Source organism: Nerophis lumbriciformis, linkage group LG01 (genome assembly GCF_033978685.3).
Source record: "Nerophis lumbriciformis linkage group LG01, RoL_Nlum_v2.1, whole genome shotgun sequence".
In the NCBI taxonomy this organism is placed as follows: domain Eukaryota; kingdom Metazoa; phylum Chordata; class Actinopteri; order Syngnathiformes; family Syngnathidae; genus Nerophis; species Nerophis lumbriciformis.
The window spans coordinates 30,423,443-30,443,920 of NC_084548.2; the positions used below are offsets into that span (position 1 = coordinate 30,423,443).

General features: G+C 40.9%; 1 protein-coding gene across 1 annotated transcript; it reads right to left on the reverse strand.

Moving 5' to 3' along the window:
- Positions 1-633: 633 nt before the first annotated feature.
- LOC133618640 (rho-related GTP-binding protein Rho6-like) lies at positions 634-20,447 on the reverse strand. Its single transcript, XM_061979197.2, has 5 exons — positions 20,231-20,447; positions 19,025-19,112; positions 3,172-3,281; positions 2,953-3,087; positions 634-2,884 (listed from the first exon to the last, which is right to left on the reverse strand). The coding sequence occupies exons 1-5, from the start codon at positions 20,348-20,350 to the stop codon at positions 2,639-2,641; spliced, it is 699 nt and encodes a 232-aa protein (XP_061835181.1). The 5' UTR covers positions 20,351-20,447; the 3' UTR covers positions 634-2,638.
- Positions 20,448-20,478: the final 31 nt, after the last annotated feature.

Here is a 20,478-nt window from a genome sequence, read left to right on the forward strand (position 1 = left end):
TGTTGGGGGGAAGCAGGTGGAGCATTGTGGTTAAGGGGGCTTTTGGCATTGGAAATGTACAGTGTGTGAGCGCGTGTATTGGGGGAAGGGTTGATCCCCAAGGCTGTGCTCACGCTTCAGTGATATCACTTTTACAGGCTTGTTCTGACACCATATCTTTCATGTCTGCATCTGATTGTAGGCCACACACTCCCTAAGGGGCATAAAAAGTTGCCTGATGGTCGCTTATCTTATGAGCACAAAGCACTGCACCCAATTAACATGTAGTTTTATTATGCATTTGAGTGTAAAAGGTTAATAGGAATACGTTGAAGAATACAATGGAGAAGAATCGGCTGCTTCAGCCTTCATTAGATTGTAAAATGGGAAAAATGCAGTAACCTTGACCTGGGATGAAGGATATAGTATCACATTTGCTTGAGACAAAAAAATTTTTTTTCTCTTCTGAGCCTTGAATTAGACTACCCAAATAATCTTTTGGTCCAATTTGATTAAAAAAAATGTGCCCAGAATGTTAACTCAGGCAAAAAGTCATGCTTCACTAATATCAGTTTAAAATAATAATCCAGAGATGGACTTTGTGGTTTTGCAATACTTTTTGAGTTTTTAAACGAATACGCTTTGGCAAGGGAATGATTTTTCAATACTTTTATTTAAATAAAGATTTGAAGATGAAACTGGTGTGTGGCAACAGCAAATACAGAAATAAGTCAATGTATTTCATTATCAGCAACTTCACAGAAATACTTTTTAACAGGCTGTAGGATATGAACAAAAAATGAGCAAAGGAGAAAAAGCGGGAATGCTGTAGGAAGTACTGTGAAATAAATATCAATATAGCTCCAAGTGCATTTTAGAAGGTGTTCCAAATCCCCTTGGCTGCTATTGACTGTTGTTTGGTGACTGGCCGCCACCTTGGCACTGGTCTGTCTAAAGCTACAAATGAAAGGTGAGGTGCCCCTCTCCGAGAGCCTTCCCTCCGTCTCCGCGGCAGACATGAACCCCGCTGACACTGTTGCTAGGCAACATGCTAAATTCCAGTGTTCTCCATTACCGAACAACTCCGGTCTTCTTGGTGCAGACCAACAAATTGTCAAGTTCTCCATTAGCTGAGCTGTCAGACACTGATGCTCAAGTGAATACAACAGTAACAGTAAAGATAGAAACATCCATGTTTTGTTTTTTGGGTCACAAATAATGTCTTTGATGGTAACTTAAAAACAAAATTTTTAAAGAAAAGAAGGATGAGACAATTCTTTCCCTAGACAGGACCAGCCTGTTTGAGTTTGACACCCCCTTGTTGACCAGCATTACCTCAGGACATTTGTTTAAATGCATTCTGGATGACAAAGTGTTGCATAACCAGGCCAGTTTCACATCAAGGACCATTTGAAATGACACTGTGCAAAAGGGTGTGGATTGTCGGGGTCTTGAGATGAAGCATTAATGTTCTACGGTTAATCACGCAATTACTGCGATGATACGTGGCTCACCTCAGCATTGTAGGACTCACGTGAGTGCTGAGTCACATTGTGTCCCTCGAGTTCAGCCTCCCACTGCCTTTGAGAAGGGAAGCTCTTCCTTGCCAAATTACTCCCTTTGCTGCTACTTTCTTCACTGTCCACCCTACTCAGTGGCCTAGTGGTTAGAGTGTCCGCCCTGAGATCGGTAGGTTGTGGGTTCAAACCCCGGCCGAGTCATACCAAAGACTATAAAAATGGGACCCATTACCTCCCTGCTTGGCACTCAGTATCAAGGGTTGGAATTGGGGGTTAAATCACCAAAAATGATTCCCGGGCGCAGCCACCGCTGCTGCCCACTGCTCCCCTCACCTCCCAGGGGGTGATCAAGGGTGATGGGTCAAATGCAGAGAATAATTTCGCCACACCTAGTGTGTGTGTGACAATCATTGGTACTTTAACTTTAACTTTAACTTTAATCCAAATGAAAAACCGTTAGAGGACAGCAAGGGAATAACTCCTTCAAGGACTGCTGTTTGTGTTTTTCACACTATAGCTTCAATGTGCCCCATGGTGACATTCACGTGAGCATAGCAGAGGAACAACATTTCCAGGGGCAAAGCAGTTGCAATAGACACACTGATCAAATCATCAGGAATGCCTACACAACATCAGATCTAACACAAGAAACAATAATACGGTGTCTAAAATGGAACCGTACTTGATTACACCCATGTAGGGTAAATCAAGTGATATTGTTCTAGGATTGGGTCAAATTAGATTACCGTATGCATGTGTACCTAAAAAAGTGTCTGGTAAGTGAGCATTATATCGACACATCCCGGGCAGATGGAGGAATCACAGTGCCTCTACTTGAATTTCAAATGGGTGATAATTAAGGTAATGTGTTCAAATGCGGCATTCCCTTTACCCATGAAGATCTTAGATGAACTCCCGAGACAACATGTGTGCAAAGAGTCCATTGCATCCACATTTGCACATATGCAGGCTTTCACAGTCAATCCATGGGGAACTTTCTGTTTAGCCTGTCTCAGTCGAACATAGAGGGAGAAATGACAGGGCGTTTGCAGTGAAGCGAGTATAATAATGTGAAACCACATCACTGCTCCGAACATCACTGCTGTGAACGCTCGTCCTCGTGTGCAACCGCTTTGTGTTCACATGATGGTGCAGCTCTTCGACTTGTCCTTGCTGAAAGTGGTGGAGAGGAGGTCTGTCTTGCTGGGCAGGTGTAGGAGTCTCTTAGAGAGACGGCGGACCGGGCTGGGCTTGTTGGCAGGCTGCAGTTTGTTCATGCAGGCCAGGGCCGCCGCACGAAATACACTATGGACACTTTTCTCTGACGTGAACGCCGAGCACTCCAGGTACGCCTCAGCGCCAAGCTGCTTGGCCCAGGTACAACCCTGCACCAAGGTCATCGATATTAGCTGGCACACAACACAATGTACGTAACGACGTGAAAAAGGGGTACCTGGTCATGAGAGATCGGCGTCTGCTTCTGACTAGACAGCTCCATGCGTGTACAAACATCAGTGCGCAGGTCTGTCTTGCAGCCGATTAGCAGAATCCGTGTGCAGGGACAGAAGTCCTGAATCTCTGCTTTCCACTGCAAGAAAAGGTTACATTGCTCAGTGTAAGGCTTATTATAGTGATGGTTGTGGCATATTCAATATTCAGTGTGCATGGGTACCTTCTTTAACGCATTGTCTACTATGTCTGGTCTGCTGATGTCAAAGCACAAGAGGACTGCATCGGAGTCACTGTAGCAGAGGGGCCTGACGTTGTTGTAATATGGAGAACCTACAGGGGCAGGCATTTAAACAGGAGGTCGTGGTAAGATTTCAGATCTGTACACAGAATTTCCTCAAAATACAGGTATCCAATCCAATCCTCTTTATTTATATAGCACTATTAGTAACAAAACTGTCTAGGTCAGACCTGGGCAAATTAAGGCCCGTTAAGCTTTTCAGTCTGGCCCGCCGAACATTCCCGAATAATTTTAGATCTGTAAGATAGAAACTGTAGCTGCCATTATGATGTGCAGTGATGTTTTCGAATGACCGTAAGTCTTGAACTATACAAAGTATTTCAATGGTTGGAATCTGCGCTTTTGCATGATATACTAGTTACTTTGGTATTCTAATGAGTTACTATGGTAATCTAAGTCACAGCAGCTCAGACGAGGCAACAAGCAGTGTGGTTGAGGTGCGTTTCCACAAAATGTTTCCAGAGTGGCCAGCCTGAAATGCGGGTGTCAGGGACAGACACGGAAGGAGATTTTTAAAACAAAGTTCTAAAGCTTAGTGATGTATCAGATGTATCCGATTGTAGGTGGGGTTTTTTTTAGCCTTCGCGTCAATTTTTCGCTGTGTTTGTTGCATTTTTGTTGCGTTTCGCTTGATTGTAAAATATGTCGATCGGGAGGGGGTGTGACGTTCACATGTATGTCAATATTCAGTGTTTTATCGTTCATAGTTAATATTGTAAATCCCACATTCTTTATTTTCATGTACATTCTGGGTGTCTCATTCAGTAAACAATTTTTTTAAATTGAATTCCGTTTTTTAAGGAGGTCTGTCATAATGTTTTTAGCATTTAATCAGACATTATTGTGAGGTTTTGTATTAGTGTTCCTAAAAAAAGGACCCAAGCACACATACTGTACAGCAGATTTTCACAGCTTACACACATATATATATATATATGTGTGTGTGTGTGTGTATATGTATATATATATATATATATATATATATATATATATATATATATATATATATATATATATATATATACACACACACATATATATATATATATATATATCCATCCATCCATCCATTTTCTACCACTTATTCCCTTTGGGGTCGCGGGGGGCGCTGGAGCCTATCTCAGCTACAATCGGGCGGAAGGCGGGGTACACCCTGGACAAGTCGCCACCTCATCGCAGGGCCAACACAGATAGACAGACAACATTCACACTCACATCCACACACTAGGGCCAATTTAGTGTTGCCAATCAACTTATCCCCAGGTGCATGTCTTTTGGAAGTGGGAGGAAGCCGGAGTACCCGGAGGGAACCCACGCAGTCACGGGGAGAACATGCAAACTCCACACAGAAAGATCCCGAGCCCGGGATTGAACCCAAGACTACTCAGGACCTTCGTATTGTGAGGCAGATGCACTAACCCCTCTGCCACCGTGAAGCCCTATATATATATATATATATATATATATATATATATATATATATATATATATATGTATATATATATATACACACATACATATATATATATATATATATATATATATATATATATCCATTCATCCATTTCCTACCGCTTATTCCCTTCGGGGTCGCGGGGGGGATATATATATATATATATATATATATATATATATATATATATATATACACACACACACACAGGTAAAAGCCAGTAAATTAGAATATTTTGAAAAACTTGATTTATTTCAGTAATTGCATTCAAAAGGTGTAACTTGTACATTATATTTATTCATTGCACACAGACTGATGCATTCAAATGTTTATTTCATTTAATTTTGATGATTTGAAGTGGCAACAAATGAAAATCCAAAATTCCGTGTGTCACAAAATTAGAATATTACTTAAGGCTAATACAAAAAAGGGATTTTTAGAAATGTTGGCCAACTGAAAAGTATGAAAATGAAAAATATGAGCATGTACAATACTCAATACTTGGTTGGAGCTCCTTTTGCCTCAATTACTGCGTTAATGCGGCGTGGCATTTAGTCGATGAGTTTCTGGCACTGCTCAGGTGTTATGAGAGCCCAGGTTGCTCTGATAGTGGCCTTCAACTCTTCTGCGTTTTTGGGTCTGGCATTCTGCATCTTCCTTTTCACAATACCCCACAGATTTTCTATGGGGCTAAGGTCAGGGGAGTTGGCGGGCCAATTTAGAACAGAAATACCATGGTCCGTAAACCAGGCACGGGTAGATTTTGCGCTGTGTGCAGGCGCCAAGTCCTGTTGGAACTTGAAATCTCCATCTCCATAGAGCAGGTCAGCAGCAGGAAGCATGAAGTGCTCTAAAACTTGCTGGTAGACGGCTGCGTTGACCCTGGATCTCAGGAAACAGAGTGGACCGACACCAGCTGGACTGCTGCTGAGTGGTCCAAAGTCATGTTTTCTGACGAAAGCAAATTTTGCATTTCCTTTGGAAATCGAGGTCCCAGAGTCTGGAGGAAGACAGGAGAGGCACAGGATCCACGTTGCCTGAAGTCTAGTGTAAAGTTTCCACCATCAGTGATGGTTTGGGGTGCCATGTCATCTGCTGGTGTCGGTCCACTCTGTTTCCTGAGATCCAGGGTCAACGCAGCCGTCTACCAGCAAGTTTTAGAGCACTTCATGCTTCCTGCTGCTGACCTGCTCTATAGAGATGGAGATTTCAAGTTCCAACAGGACTTGGCGCCTGCACACAGCGCAAAATCTACCCGTGCCTGGTTTACGGACCATGGTATTTCTGTTCTAAATTGGCCCGCCAACTCCCCTGACCTTAGCCCCATAGAAAATTTGTGGGGTATTGTGAAAAGGAAGATGCAGAATGCCAGACCCAAAAACGCAGAAGAGTTGAAGGCCACTATCAGAGCAACCTGGGCTCTCATAACACCTGAGCAGTGCCAGAAACTCATCGACTCCATGCCACGCCGCATTAACACAGTAATTGAGGCAAAAGGAGCTCCAACCAAGTATTGAGTATTGTACATGCTCATATTTTTCATTTTCATACTTTTCAGTTGGCCAACATTTCTAAAAATCCCTTTTTTGTATTAGCCTTAAGTAATATTCTAATTTTGTGACACACGGAATTTTGGATTTTCATTTGTTGCCACTTCAAATCATCAAAATTAAATGAAATAAACATTTGAATGCATCAGTCTGTGTGCAATGAATAAATATAATGTACAAGTTACACCTTTTGAATGCAATTACTGAAATAAATCAAGTTTTTCAAAATATTCTAATTTACTGGCTTTTACCTGTATACATAGATAGATATACCGGCACCCAGGTAAAAAAAAATTCTCTAAATTTGGCCCCCCGAGTCAAAATAATTGCCCAGCCCTGGTCTAGGTAGTCCTCTATTGCGTATGAGTTCTGTTTATGGATTGAGGTGTAAGTCGAGTTTTAGTGTAAGTGGGGTCGTCTTGTACTTAAATCAACAATAAATAAAACCGTGATACCAAAAAAATATTTATCTTTGTGGTTTACTGATCATATTCGGTCTAATTAAGCGAAACTGAATTTGAATCTCTCATGACACACTAATGTGCCGCGGTACAGTGGTTGGGAATCACTGCTTTATCCTGATAAACAGTGTTTTTGTAAACCTCCCATTATGTCATGTCCACAAGTAGCACATGAGGGATCTTTCATTTAAAAAAAAGGTTATGAGTTTACTTAAAAGACTTAATTGATAAATCAAAATCTACAACCACAAAAATTCAGAATGGTCTTACAACCTTCTTTATTGACCAATAAACAGACACCAATCTTTACAAGCACTCATACTCAAGAGTTTGTATAAAAAAAGCTACATCTCAAATAAACAGGAATGCGGATACTCTGTTCCATAACGGCATAAAGACAGACCAAAGAAAAAGAAGCTTTGCCTCATTTCGGTGCTAAATGAATGCAGACTCAGCCACCTGGTGATATTATGTGAGTAATATATTGTAAGTCATTTAAGGTCCTAACAAAAGCACACATACTGATGCTGGCTTTAAACTTATTGCCCGACCTAACACACTAACAACAGTCCTCAGTTCCAACACCGCCCAAACGATTCCCAGTAGCATGCCCTACAACACTTCCTCTTTATACATGAATCACAATCCCCCTAAATTCTGAACATCAACATTACAACCCAGCAAATCTTTTTTTTTTGCACATTATCTGTCGTCTGCATTGCTGCTGGTTCTGCTGCAATAATTATGACAATATTCTGTGCATTGAATTTTAGTTTGTTGAATGTTTTACTTATAAGTGTATTTATATTTTTGAAGAATTTAAATTACCAGTCTGTTTAACTTGCGTGTTGCAAAATTCTGTGAGAATTAAAAAGCATTGTTTTCACCAAAGTTTGTATCTTTTAGGTTTTGCACCAGCACAATTTCAAAAGTAATGATTTGGCAACGGTATCATCCATCCATCCATCCATTTTCTACCGCTTGTCCCGTTCAGGTGGCATTGGAGCCTATCCATCCCTACAAATAAACACCTATTAGAAAATAGACTGCATTATAATTAAGTTTAATGTTTACCTGCCAGCTGCAATTTTCATTTTTTCCCTTAGCGCAAGTCTTAGTCGACCACATAACTATTGTTGAGTGGAACAGTAGACTCTTCTTGTTTTGATTTTTTTTTGTCAAACTTTTTCGTGATTCATAGTGCAATGTGGAGACCAACTCATTCTTACCTGACCACTGATTGGTCAGCAGCTGCGTGCTGTTAATCAGTGCACATGGACAACATTTATTTAAAGGCCTACTGAAACCCACTACTACCGACCACGCAGTCTGATAGTTTATATATCAATGATGAAATCTTATCATTGCAACACATGCCAATACGGCCGGGTTAGCTTACTAAAGTGCAATTTTAAATTTTGCGCGAAATATCCTTCTGAAAATGTCTCGATATGATGACGTCTGCGCGTGACGTCACGGATTGTAGAGGACATTTTGGGACAGCAGGGTGGCCAGCTATTAAGTCGTCCGTTTTCATTGCATAATTCCACAGTATTCTGGACATCTGTGTTGGTGAATCTTTTGCAATTTGTTCAATGAACAATGGAGACAGAAAAGAAGAAAGCTGTAGGTGGGAAGCGGTGTATTGCGGCACGGCTGCAGCAACACAAACACAGCCGGTGTTTCATTGTTTACATTCCCGAAAGATGACAGTCAAGCTTTACCATTGGCCTGTGGAGAACTGGGACAACAGAGACTCTTACCAGGAGGACTTTGAGTTGGATACGCAGACACGGTACCGTGAGTACGCATGCAGCTGCGGCTTCCAAACATTTGATCGCTTGCCCGTACGTGCGTGCCGCTATGTGCATGTCACGTACGTAACTTTGGGGACTTTGGGGAAATATATGTGCTGCATGAACTTTGGGGAGGTGAACGGTACTTTGGGCTGTGGGATTGAGTGTGTTGTGCAGGTGTTTGAGTTGTATTGGCAGGTTATATGGACGGGAGGGGGGAGGTGTTTGTTATGCGGGATTCATTTGTGGCATATTATATACAAGCCTGGTTGTGCTGTGGCTAATAGAGTATATATATGTCTTGTGTTTATTTACTGTTTTAGTCATTCCCAGCTGAATATCAGGTCCCACCCGCCTCTCACAGCATCTTCCCTATCTGAATCGCTCCCACTGCCCTCTAGTCCTTCACTCTCACTTTCCTCATCCACAAATCTTTCATCCTCGCTCAAATTAATGGGGAAATCGTCGCTTTCTCGGTCCGAATCGCTCTCGCTGCTGGTGGCCATGATTGTAAACAATGTGCGGATGTGAGGAGCTCCACAACCTGTGACGTCATGCTACTCATCTGCTACTTCCGGTACAGGCAAGGTTTTTTTATCAGCTACCAAAAGTTGCGAACTTTATCGTCGATGTTCTCCACCAAATCCTTTCAGCAAAAATATGGCAATATCGCGAAATGATCAAGTATGACACATAGAATGGACCTGCTATCCCCGTTTAAATAAGAAAATCGCATTTCAGTAGGCCTTTAATCTGATCATCATTCAAATTCCAATGTTATTGTGTACATGGACCCTGAAAAAAGAAATCTGATTATGACGTGCATGTTCATGCATCGCACTTTAAATCGAAATATTTGACTTTGACATGCGCAGAACCTAACATAAACATAAATGTGTGTTATTATTTGTGCTATGGCACCATCTTTTAGACAAGTTCACTCACTGCAGGTGCTGAAGAAGCTTTAGATTTACCCTGTAAACAAATATGACCGTGTAAATTTCTGCTTGTCCAACGTTATCACGGTATTTTATTTATCATTTTTTCCTTCTGTTCACAACTTTTGTTGTACCTCTCTTTTTCAAATGGAGCTCTTTCGTGCTTTTTATGCTGTGATTATGTACGGGTTGCAGCGCATCTTCATGTTGTGCAGTTAGCACTTGGGGTAGCTGTAATGTGGTGAATAAAACAGCTTGTTAAGACGACAACTGGATCCCTTCTTGTATTGTTACATCGACACATGACACTCCAGACCATACTTTTGTTTTCGCTAGTCTCGTTTTAGAGCAACAAACTCAACAGTATATAACGCTACTTATGTACAAGTTGAATGAGGGGAGACGGCAGCAAGACAATCGCTTCATTCCGAGACTATCACATTTAGTTCCCGCTCCACCACCAAAGTATCAGAGACATGCGCAGTAAGGACAATTCTAACCCGAGTTTCGGAAGATGTGTTTTCATGCGCTAGAATCTAAACGACTTTCGAGATAAACCACCTGTCTCGACCGGAATAAAATTTTGACCTGAACGTGTCTGATCGAGTCAGAATATTCCGAATGGCGTGTTTACATGAAGCATTTTTATTCCAGTTAGGCGTTTAATCCGATTAATTGTGTCCATGTGCACACAGCTCGTGTCACGTTGGCAAGAAGGTTGCCCCAGAAAACCAATCAATGAGCTTGGGAGAAATCTAAGGCCATCTAAAGGGACAAGTTTCAGCCTGAACTACTCAGTGGCCTAGTGGTTAGAGTGTCTGCCCTGAGATCGGTAGGCTGTGAGTTCAAACCCCGGCCGAGTCATACCAAAGACTATAAAAATGGGATCCATTAACTCCCTGCTTGACACTCAGCATCAAGGGTTGGAATTGGGGGTTAAATCACCAAAAATGATTCCCGGGCGCGGCACCACAGCTGCTCACTGCTCCCCTCACCTCCCAGGGGGTGAACAAGGGGATGCGTCAAATGCAGAAGACAAATTGTCACCACACTTAGTGTGTGTGTGTGACAATCATTGGTAACTTTTTAACTAACTGAGCGGCCGTTTTCCACCTGGCGCTACTGTTTGACTTGTCTTCGTTCAATCCTCTAACATATATCGATATGCGCAATATATCGCGGGTTTGTCTCTGTGCGATATAGAAAATGACTATATTGTGATAGTCGAGTATGCGTTCTCACGCAGTTGCTTTTAGCTGCGGACATTACACTGCAGGCTCACATCGCTCTTTCCTGTGTCTCCTTCTCACAGACAGACAAGCGCAGCTTCTACACACGTCACATACTGTCACGACATACGTCACATACGTATACGCCCTCGCATGAGAGGTAGCAGCATGGCTAACGTTAGCTGTGATGCTAGCGGTAATACGAGAGAAAGAAGGTGCGAATCTGGTAACAAATGAAGGAATAATTAATTTCCCCAAAAAACAGCAGGGGGTCCATCGTCTGGTGGTGGTTTGGCTTCAAGTGGGAATATGTCGAACAGACAACCGTAATTTGTCAAGTGTGGGGCGAAAGCGTTGCTATAAAAAGTAGCATTACTGCTAATATGTAGCATCATTTGAAAAGTCACATGTTAAAGTTAAAGTTTAAGTACCAATGATTGTCACACACACACTAGCTAGAGAATGAACAGTGCTTACTCCGCATGTCAGTTTCAACATCTCTGTTCGGTGCCACACGCCCACACTATCAAAATGCCGAGGCAAACATTTCCAGATCAACACCGTTTGAAAAAAATAGTGATTTTTTTTAGTTGTGGTTCCCTTCTCTGCATGAAAGTTTTAAAGTAGCATATATTAATGCAGTATGAAGAAGGAATGTTTTAATGTAGACACATAGATTCATCATACTGCTGTGATTATATGCATAAAGTGTCCATTCAAGGCTAAGGCAAAATATCGAGATAAATATCGTGTATCGCGATATGGCCTTAAAATATTGCGATATTAAAAAAAGGCCATATCGCCCAGCCCTATTCTAACATTAATTGTGGATGTTAAAAGGACATATAACCTCCAAATTAAGTTATTGCGCACATATACGGACACAAAAAATGAAAGCCAATCAATGCCTGTATTTAATTTGGTCCGTGCAGAAATCTTTTACAAAGTTGAACATCTAATTGTAACAATTAGACATTTATTTGATACATCTTTTCTCCTAAACCACTAATGGTAACAAAAGCTTGCTGGTGGTGTTTTTGTTATAGTTTTGGTTTGTAAAACATTACTTTGAGCAAGTTGCAAACAGCCTCTAACTTACATTTCCGTAAAAACAACACTACTAAGATGCTATTTTGATCCCCAGGAATGCTCCTGTGCTAAAATCAGACTAACAGGATGTCCGCTGCCCATTGTCTTGCCTCTGCTACCTAATAAGTCCCCACACACCAACACAGAAATTTAATTTCCTCTGCATTTCCTCCGGGGGGGATATAAACCGCAAGACTTCGTTGGAATAATTCTATCACAAAGGCGCACTTCTAATAAGCGGACCTTCCCAACAATCATGTCATCTTGAGGAATGTGAGAGTCTTGAGACATTTCTAAAAAGGGTACCGTAAGACAACTTATGCAACTCTGGAATCAAACAATAAATCACATAACAAGCAAGGAATGATGTAAGGCCTGAGAAAGAGGAGGCAGAGCTATGAAAGGACACTGGCACTCACCACCCAGGCCCTCTGCATGCATCACAAACACACAACATCACTGAAAGTGCCTTTACTCTACTGCCAAAAAACACAGTGAACAATAGATTATCCGTCTATTGATAGAAGATGTCATAATAAACACATATTTTGTCTAACTTGTATAACTAAAAAGGAAGAAAGTGTGCCATCTCTCAAGTCCTCCATTAAGCCCTTTAACACAAGCAAATGGTGAGTGGAACTTAGTTGCCAATGTAAATAAGTCTTCTGTAATGTTTTAACTGTCCAAAAAAAGATTTACTCTGTGGGACATGAATGCTTGAATCCACAAAAACACAAAGAGCTTCTTTGGGCTGCACAGAACATAAGGCGGTGAGGAGGCCATGCATTTGTTTTCTCACAGTATCCTCACTTCTGCCTTCTGTTCTCATAATGGGACAGGGTGCACACACACACAAACACAAACACACACACTTCCACCCCCTGCATGGTGCAGGCAACCCCCTATCCCCAGTATAACAAGCCTTCCACGAGCCGGCACAGGTCAATATCCTCCTAGCACAGTTATGAAAGAAATCCATAACATAGTGGACGCATTTGACCTTATTGATCTTATTTACATAACACTTAAGACATGTTCATCATGTCACTTTATATATCTTATGAAGGTCTAGAAAGTAAACACAAATTCTGTGGTCTTTCTGTGGATTGAAATTCTGTGGTCTGTGGTCTTTGGCAAACGTTATATATAAGCCTTTTTTTGTTTTCTATATCGTACTACTAGTTATTATTAGAGATGTCCGATATTATCGGCCGATAAATGCGTTAAAATGTAATATCGGAAATGATCGGTATCGTTTTTTTATTATTGGTATCGTTTTTGTTTTTGTTTTTTTTATTAAATCAACATAAAAAACACAAAATACACTTACAATTAGTGCACCAACCCAAAAAACCTCCCTCCCCCATTTACACTCATTCACACAAAAGGGTTGTTTCTGTTATTAATATTCTGGTTCCTACATTACATGTCAATATATATCAATACAGTCTGCAAGGGATACAGTCCGTAAGCACACATGATTGTGCGTGCTGCTGGTCCACTAATAGTACTAACCTTTAACAGTTAATTTTACTCATTTTCATTAATTACTAGTTTCAATATAACTGTTTTTATATTGTTTTACTTTCTTTTTTATTCAAGAAAATGTTTTTAATTTATTTATCTTATTTTATTTTATTAATTTTTTTAAAAAGTACCTTATCTTCACCATACCTGGTTGTCCAAATTAGGCATAATAATGTGTTAATTCCACGACTGTATATATCGGTTGATATCGGTATCGGTTGATATCGGTAGCGGTAATTAAAGAGTTGGACAATACCGGAATATCGGATATCGGCAAAAAGCCATTATCGGACATCCCTAGTTATTATGCATGTTTATCCATCAGTGGTTTATCAAGAATTATAACAATTATTAGTTGATTAATCATGTCTTGAAGCAATTGAAGCAAAATGAAGTGCACTACTTGGCTGCAACCACCAGAGGAGCTGTTGATCCAGTCCTAACAAGATTGGAGTAGAGTGCCCCTCGCCACATCGCACTTCAATATTGCGGACTCACCACATTGCATATTTTTTATACAGAATTTTATTTATTTAAAGCACATTCTAAAAAAAAAAACATTGTATATTAAGTATTTTCAAGCATAAAAATGGCTAAACAAACTAAAAATATTCATACAATATATTAGGGTTGGGGCAGCACGGTGGAGAGGGGTTAGTGCATCTGCCTCACAATACGAAGGTCCTGAGTAGTCTTGGGTTCAATCCCGGGCTCGGGATCTTTCTGTGTGGAGTTTGCATGTTCTCCCCGTGACTGCGTGGGTTCCCTCCGGGTACTCCGGCTTCCTCCCACTTCCAAAGACATGCACCTGGGGATAAGTTGATTGGCAACACTAAATTGGCCCTAGTGTGTGAATGTGAGTGTGAATGTTGTCTGTCTATCTGTGTTGGCCCTGCGATAAGGTGGCGACTTGTCCAGGGTGTACCCCGCCTTCTGCCCGATTGTAGCTGAGATAGGCTCCAGCGCCCCCCGCGACCCCAAAGGGAATAAGCGGTAGAAAATGGATGGATGGGATGGATATTAGGGTTGTCCCGATACCAATATTTTGGTACCGGTACCAATGTATGTTTCTTATTCCAATCGAAGAACAATTTTGTCCTTAAATAAAACAGTGAACATATGAGACAACTTGTCTTTTGGTAGTAAGTAAACAAACAAAAGCTCCTAATTAGTCTGCTGACATATGCAGTAACATATAAGGCCTACTCAGTGGCCTAGTGGTTAGAGTGTCCGCCCTGAGATCGGTAGGTTGTGAGTTCAAACCCCGGCCGAGTCATACCAAAGACTACAGTATAAAAATGGGACCTATTACCTCCCTGCTTGGCACTCAGCATCAAGGGTTGGAATTGGGGGTTAAATCACCAAAAATTATTCCCGGACGCGGCCACCGCTGCTGCCCACTGCTCCGCTCACCTCCCAGGGGGTGATCAAAGGTGATGGGTCAAATGCAGAGAATAATTTCTCCACACCTAGTGTGTGTGTGACAATCATTGGTACTTTAACTTTTTATATTGTGTCATTTCTCATTCTATTATTTTGTCAAAATTATGAGGTACAAGCGGTAGAAAATGGATTATTAATCTACTTGTTCATTTACTGTTAATATCTAGTTATTTTCTATTTTAACATGTTCTATCTACACTTCTGTTAAAATGTAATAATCACTTATTCTTCTGTTGTTTGGATGCTTTACATTAGTTTTGGGTGGTACCACAAATTTCGGTATCAATCCGATACGAAGTAGTTACAGGATCATACATTGGTCATAATTTGACTCCTTGTGTGTCCAGGGATGTATTTCCTGAGTTTATAAACATAATATAAATGTTTTAAAAAAGCAAAAAATATTTTGTGATAATAAAATCATTGTAGTATAATCATTGTAGTATCGACTAGATACGCTCTTGTACTTGGTATCATTAGAGTGGATGTCAGGTGTAGATCCACCCATGGCATTTGTCTTTGAGGAGCTCTGTGAGCTATTGTATCGTCCTGCGGTGTGTAGTGAAGCATGTTTAGCTATTACTCGCCCTGCAGGGATGATACTATAAGCAACTTACTTTATTTGTCGCCATGGAGGCGAAGGTTAGTGATTAAGAAGTAGCTAAAACACTGACGACTGCGGATGGACGTTCGCCGCCAGCGAGCTAGCCATGTTTAAAGCACTTCTTGTAGAGCGGTGTTATAGTGTTATAGCTTTATCATTAGTTTTTAAGCCAAAATGCGTCCATTCTCCACTTTCTGTCGACACACCGTGTCTGCTTTTAAGTATTCTCTGATTGTGCGCTGCCGAACACGCTTCCCTGCTCGTTAAACCATCAATGTCATGACGTGACACCGGCACGCCGTCATGCCTGATAATAAAAAAAAAAAGTAAATTTAAAGAGGGAACCGGTACTTTTTAGAGGCGGTATAGTACCGTTTATGATTAATTAGTACTGCAGTACTTTACTAGTACGGATATATCGTACAACCCTACAATATATGTATTTTCCGCTAGATTAGACCAAACCAATCAGAGTGCATTATTCAGTATCCTGGCCACTGATTGGCTCAGCCTCAGAGGGGCTGATTATATTGGATTAAAAGACTAAAAACATGACTAAAGTGTGTTATTTCATGTCTAGGTGGCTCTCATTATGTTAAAAAATGTATTTAGAAGGTAGTAAACAGTTTTTTTAAGTTATATCTGGGAAAATATTCCATATATGGTTAATAATTCCTTTTTCGCAGAAATGCATATACTGTATATTGCGGCCATGTTTGGAACTAATTAACTGCGATAAAAGAGGGCCGACTGTACCTCGGTTTTCTTTAGTAATCCGCCCCAAAAGGTCAGAAAAAGGCCATTGCTCAACAAACATTTAATGGAACGCCAAATTTGGACCGCAACAAATAGATTTGGCGTTACCTGTTCAATTCGCTCAATAACACATTGTGCGCGACCCCGAGAGGGACGAGCGGTAGAAAATGGATGGACATATGGATGGATTGTAGTTTGTCTGTGGATGCAGCTTGTCGCGACAACACTGTACAGTAGGTGGCCCTATGCATCATAACTCCGCTTCTTAACACCCCTCATACACACCTTGTCTCTAGTTTGAATTTGACCACCTGACTGACATGTACTGTGACACCAGAGTACGTACAGTAAACCCATGGTTATCACTGTTAATTAGTTACTGGCCTGACCGTGTTAAATCAAGTTCCGCAAAGTAGGAATTAATCATCAAAATCTGCATGAAAACCTGTTTATGACCTTCTAAATACAGTTTTTAAAATGATGAAAGCCATCGAGACATGTAATAACACCCACACACTACACTATTTTAATCCAATATAACTTCCTCCCACCTCCAAAGACATGCACCTGGGGATAGGTTGATTGGCAACACTAAATGGTCCCTAGTGTGTGAATGTCAGTGTGAATGTTGTCTGTCTGTCTTGGCCCTGTGATGAGGTGGCGACTTGTCCAGGGTGTACGAATGCAGCTGAGATAGGTTCCAGCACCCCCCGTGACCCCGAAAGGGACAAGCGGTAGAAAATGGATGGTTGATGGATAATAATGCTGCCTGAGGCTGAGCCAATCAGTGGCCAAAATGCTGAACAGCACTCTGATTGGTTTGGTCTAACCTAGAGGCCAATACTACTGTGGTATAAATATTTTTACTTTATTTAGCCATTTTGTACTTGAAAATGCTAAATTTAGGCCAAAAATACATGGAAATGCTTTCATTTTTGTTTTGTATTTTAATCTGTAATATAGTAATGCCGAAATCTGGCGAGGGATGACTGTATTGCTCTTCTCAATGAGCAGCTGGTCTTAAAGTATTCAATGACGATCACCAAAAAGCAGTGACAAAAAAAAAAAAAAAATACAAATTATTATTTGTTTTGTTTTTAATGTTTTTTTTTCCTTTTTTGTATATCCCACAACATTCTCCTAAAGCAAGGGTCTGCAACCTGCGGCTCTTTCATGTGTCCACCCTGGTTCCCTCTGGCTTGCCTTTGAAACAAAATGTCAATAAATAATGGCTATTTCAATTTAATTGATTTTATTTTATTTAGTTAGTTAATTTTAAAGTAACAGTTGTTATTTTGGAGAGTTCAGTGATCTTATGGAAATAAAAATTAATCATATTTTAATATTTTGTCAATCCAAATGTAGGTCACACGCCCTATGCATCATCTTTTGCTGACAAGCAATTGCATTGATTTTAGCAGTCAACCCCCCGGTAAACTAGCAATTGACAGATCTGACTGATAAAAATAGAACATTCATTGCTTCATGGACAAATTAATTTGCTTTCACTGTTGACGAGGGTGGTTCACCTGTGTGTTTAATAGGTGGGGAGATAATAGCAAACAACAAAAAAATTTAATGTTAAAAGACGAACACACAGCATTCACAGAAAAATACCCAGCTGGAGATGACCAAAAAGGAGCAGTTTTTGGACTGCTGCGGAAAGCTTATCAGAGCAAAAATATTTGACGAGTCGTTATCTGTCCAGTGTTTGATTTCATAAGATATACAATTAAACTATAAATTGTGTCATTGTAGGGATCAAACAGTGTGTGGCTGTAGATGGGCTCAATTGGCTGTTTGTATGCTGAAGGTTGCCGACCCCTGTCCTAGAACGTCCATCACAATCACATGCACATGCGTCATGGACATACATGCAAATGTGACGGTGACGTCATCTAACGCGCCTATCTCCACAACACACCACACAAATAGATTGCAGTCCTGTGAGAAACACAGTTAAGATATTCTCTACTATAAACAAGCAAAACACTAGGACACAATTCAATAGCATGTGTTCCTAGTGGGACCAGGAAATACATTTGAACTAGTAGAGTAGTGCACAATTCATAATGAACCAATATTTCTCCAATATTCAATAACATGTAAAAAAAAATTGCTATTTAAAGCCTGCAACATTAATTGCAAAAAAACATGGCTGACGTAACTCAACAGCAGTCTTTTGTACAGTGTAACAATGAATGCAGCCATATTTAAAGTTAGTACGTGTCTGTGGGGAGGGACAACTAGTACCACTAAAATCAACAAAGAATAATAAAACTACAGTCATACTTGCCAACCTTGAGACCTCCGAATTCGGGAGATGGGGGGGGTTTAGGTTTGAGGTTTGGTGGTAGTGGGGGGGTGTATATTGTAGCGTCCCGGAAGAGTTAGTGCTGCAAGGGCTTCTGGGTATTTGTTCTGTTGTGTTTATGTTGTGTTACGGTGCGGATGTTCTCCCGAAATGTGTTTGTCATTCTTGTTTGGTGTGGGTTCACAGTGTGGCACATATTTGTAACAGTGTTAAAGTTGTTTATACGGCCACCCTCAGTGTGACCTGTATGGCTGTTGATCAAGTATGCCTTGCATTTACTCGTGTGTGTGTAAAAGCAGCATGCATTATGTGACTGGGCCGGCACGCTGTTTGTATGGTGGAAAAGCGGATGTGACGATGGGTTGTAGAGGACGCTAAAGACAGTGCTTTTAAGGCACGCCCCCAATATTGTTGTCCGGGTGGAAATCGGGAGAAATTCGGGAGAATGGTTGCCCCAGGAGATTTTTGGGAGGGTCACTGAAATTCGGGAGTCTCCCGGGAAAATCGGGAGGGTTGGCAAGTATGACTACAGTACTCGCCAAATGGATGCTCATGCACAAACAATCCAGGAGTTTCTCAAGAAAAAGGGGAGAGAAAGAGGAAGCCAATGCTCACCTGATGTGTCCCAAAGACTCAGCTCAACACGCTGGCCGTCAAGATCCATGCAGGCTGTGTAGTTCTCAAACACAGTAGGGACGTATGTCTAGAAATTACAGGAGTCATTTTATGACACAAAAACTCTATTGCCATCACGTGTGATGTTGTGATGAGTGGTGACGAACTTGTTAAATATTCTATAGCTGATATTGCACCAGCCTTTTGTGCTAAGACAAGATGCCATACTTATATTTTGCTCATTTATATGCAGGAGTTACCCATCACTGCGCAACAATAATAAACATTTAACGTACCTCTGTTTAAGAGGCGAGTCTTTTGAACAGCTCTTTTAAGTGATACGACAAGAACCGATTCGCAGTTGCGAGCCATTTTTAAAATGCAAATTGCCCACACTGCCTTCATGTGTGCGCTGCCTGACTGGACCGGAGCCACGCAGTCTAAGAAACCCCACAAAATAAGCCAAAGTCAAAGGAAACGTAGCAACAGTAGCCAATAGTTTAGGTCTACACCAGGGGTGTCAAACTCATTTTTATTGAGGGTCACATCGCAGTAATGGCTGCTTTCAGAGGGCCACTTTTTAAAAATGAATTTACATTATGCATGCGGGTAATAACCTGTGATTAATCGAAATGCATATGCATGATGTGGCAGGCCAGAACTGGCCCCCGGGCCTTGAGTTTGACACCAGTTAGTACAATTTTATATTCACTTTATTTATATATTGTGCTGATTTTCAATTGAGTTTTATTTATATTTTTATACCGGAGCATATACTAGATATATTACTTGTAGGCATTTTTTCTTGTATTGTTGAAATGTTCTTGTGCGGAAAATTGTTATATCACTGTCAAAGCATTGGGGGAAAAAACATCTTTTTTTTTTTACCATTTTGTTTACCATGAAGACACAAACCAGATGAAATATGAATATTTGACAATATTTCACACAAGAGTTCTGAACTGGAATCTTAACTTTAAACTTCTACCAGTGATTATTTCCTCCATGAAAACGAGTAATTTCGGAAAAAAATCCAAAAAAAGATATATAATAGCTCTGGCTCATTTCAGAGAGCCATTTTTACTCCGACGTCATCATTCATTTCGAATAATGCAGCATATTTCACCTATGATTGGGAGACAAGTGATGGTCCCTCAAGTGCACATGCGTGCATGTATGGCGGCGTGGTGCAGGGATAAATCTTACCTCTGGGTAGCAGTCCTTGGCCAGGACTTGCAGCATGGCTGTTTTGCCGCACTGGACATCTCCAACCAGCACTAGTTTGCAGCGCGCCACCAAAGGCTGCGGGAGGCGTCTCTCCTTCATGCTGGGCCAGAATACGACAATTATCGACACAGCGACAACTTGGTGCTCGCTTCGCTTTAAGGGTGACGTTAGCTGGATGTGCGCGATGTTCAAGTAAAAAAAAAAGGACACTGCGGGATTTTTATATT

What these genes read in the sequence shown, in the direction of transcription:
- LOC133618640 (XM_061979197.2), bottom strand. Translation starts at nt 20,350, where the DNA reads ATGAAGGAGAGACGCCTCCCGCAGCCTTTGGTGGCGCGCTGCAAACTA. An exon ending in TAGACAATGCGTTAAAGAAG is followed by an intron (nt 3,088 to 3,171) that starts GTACCCATGCAC and finishes CTTTTCTTGCAG; the next exon opens with TGGAAAGCAGAGATTCAGGA. An exon ending in CGCCGATCTCTCATGACCAG is followed by an intron (nt 2,885 to 2,952) that starts GTACCCCTTTTT and finishes ACCTTGGTGCAG; the next exon opens with GGTTGTACCTGGGCCAAGCA.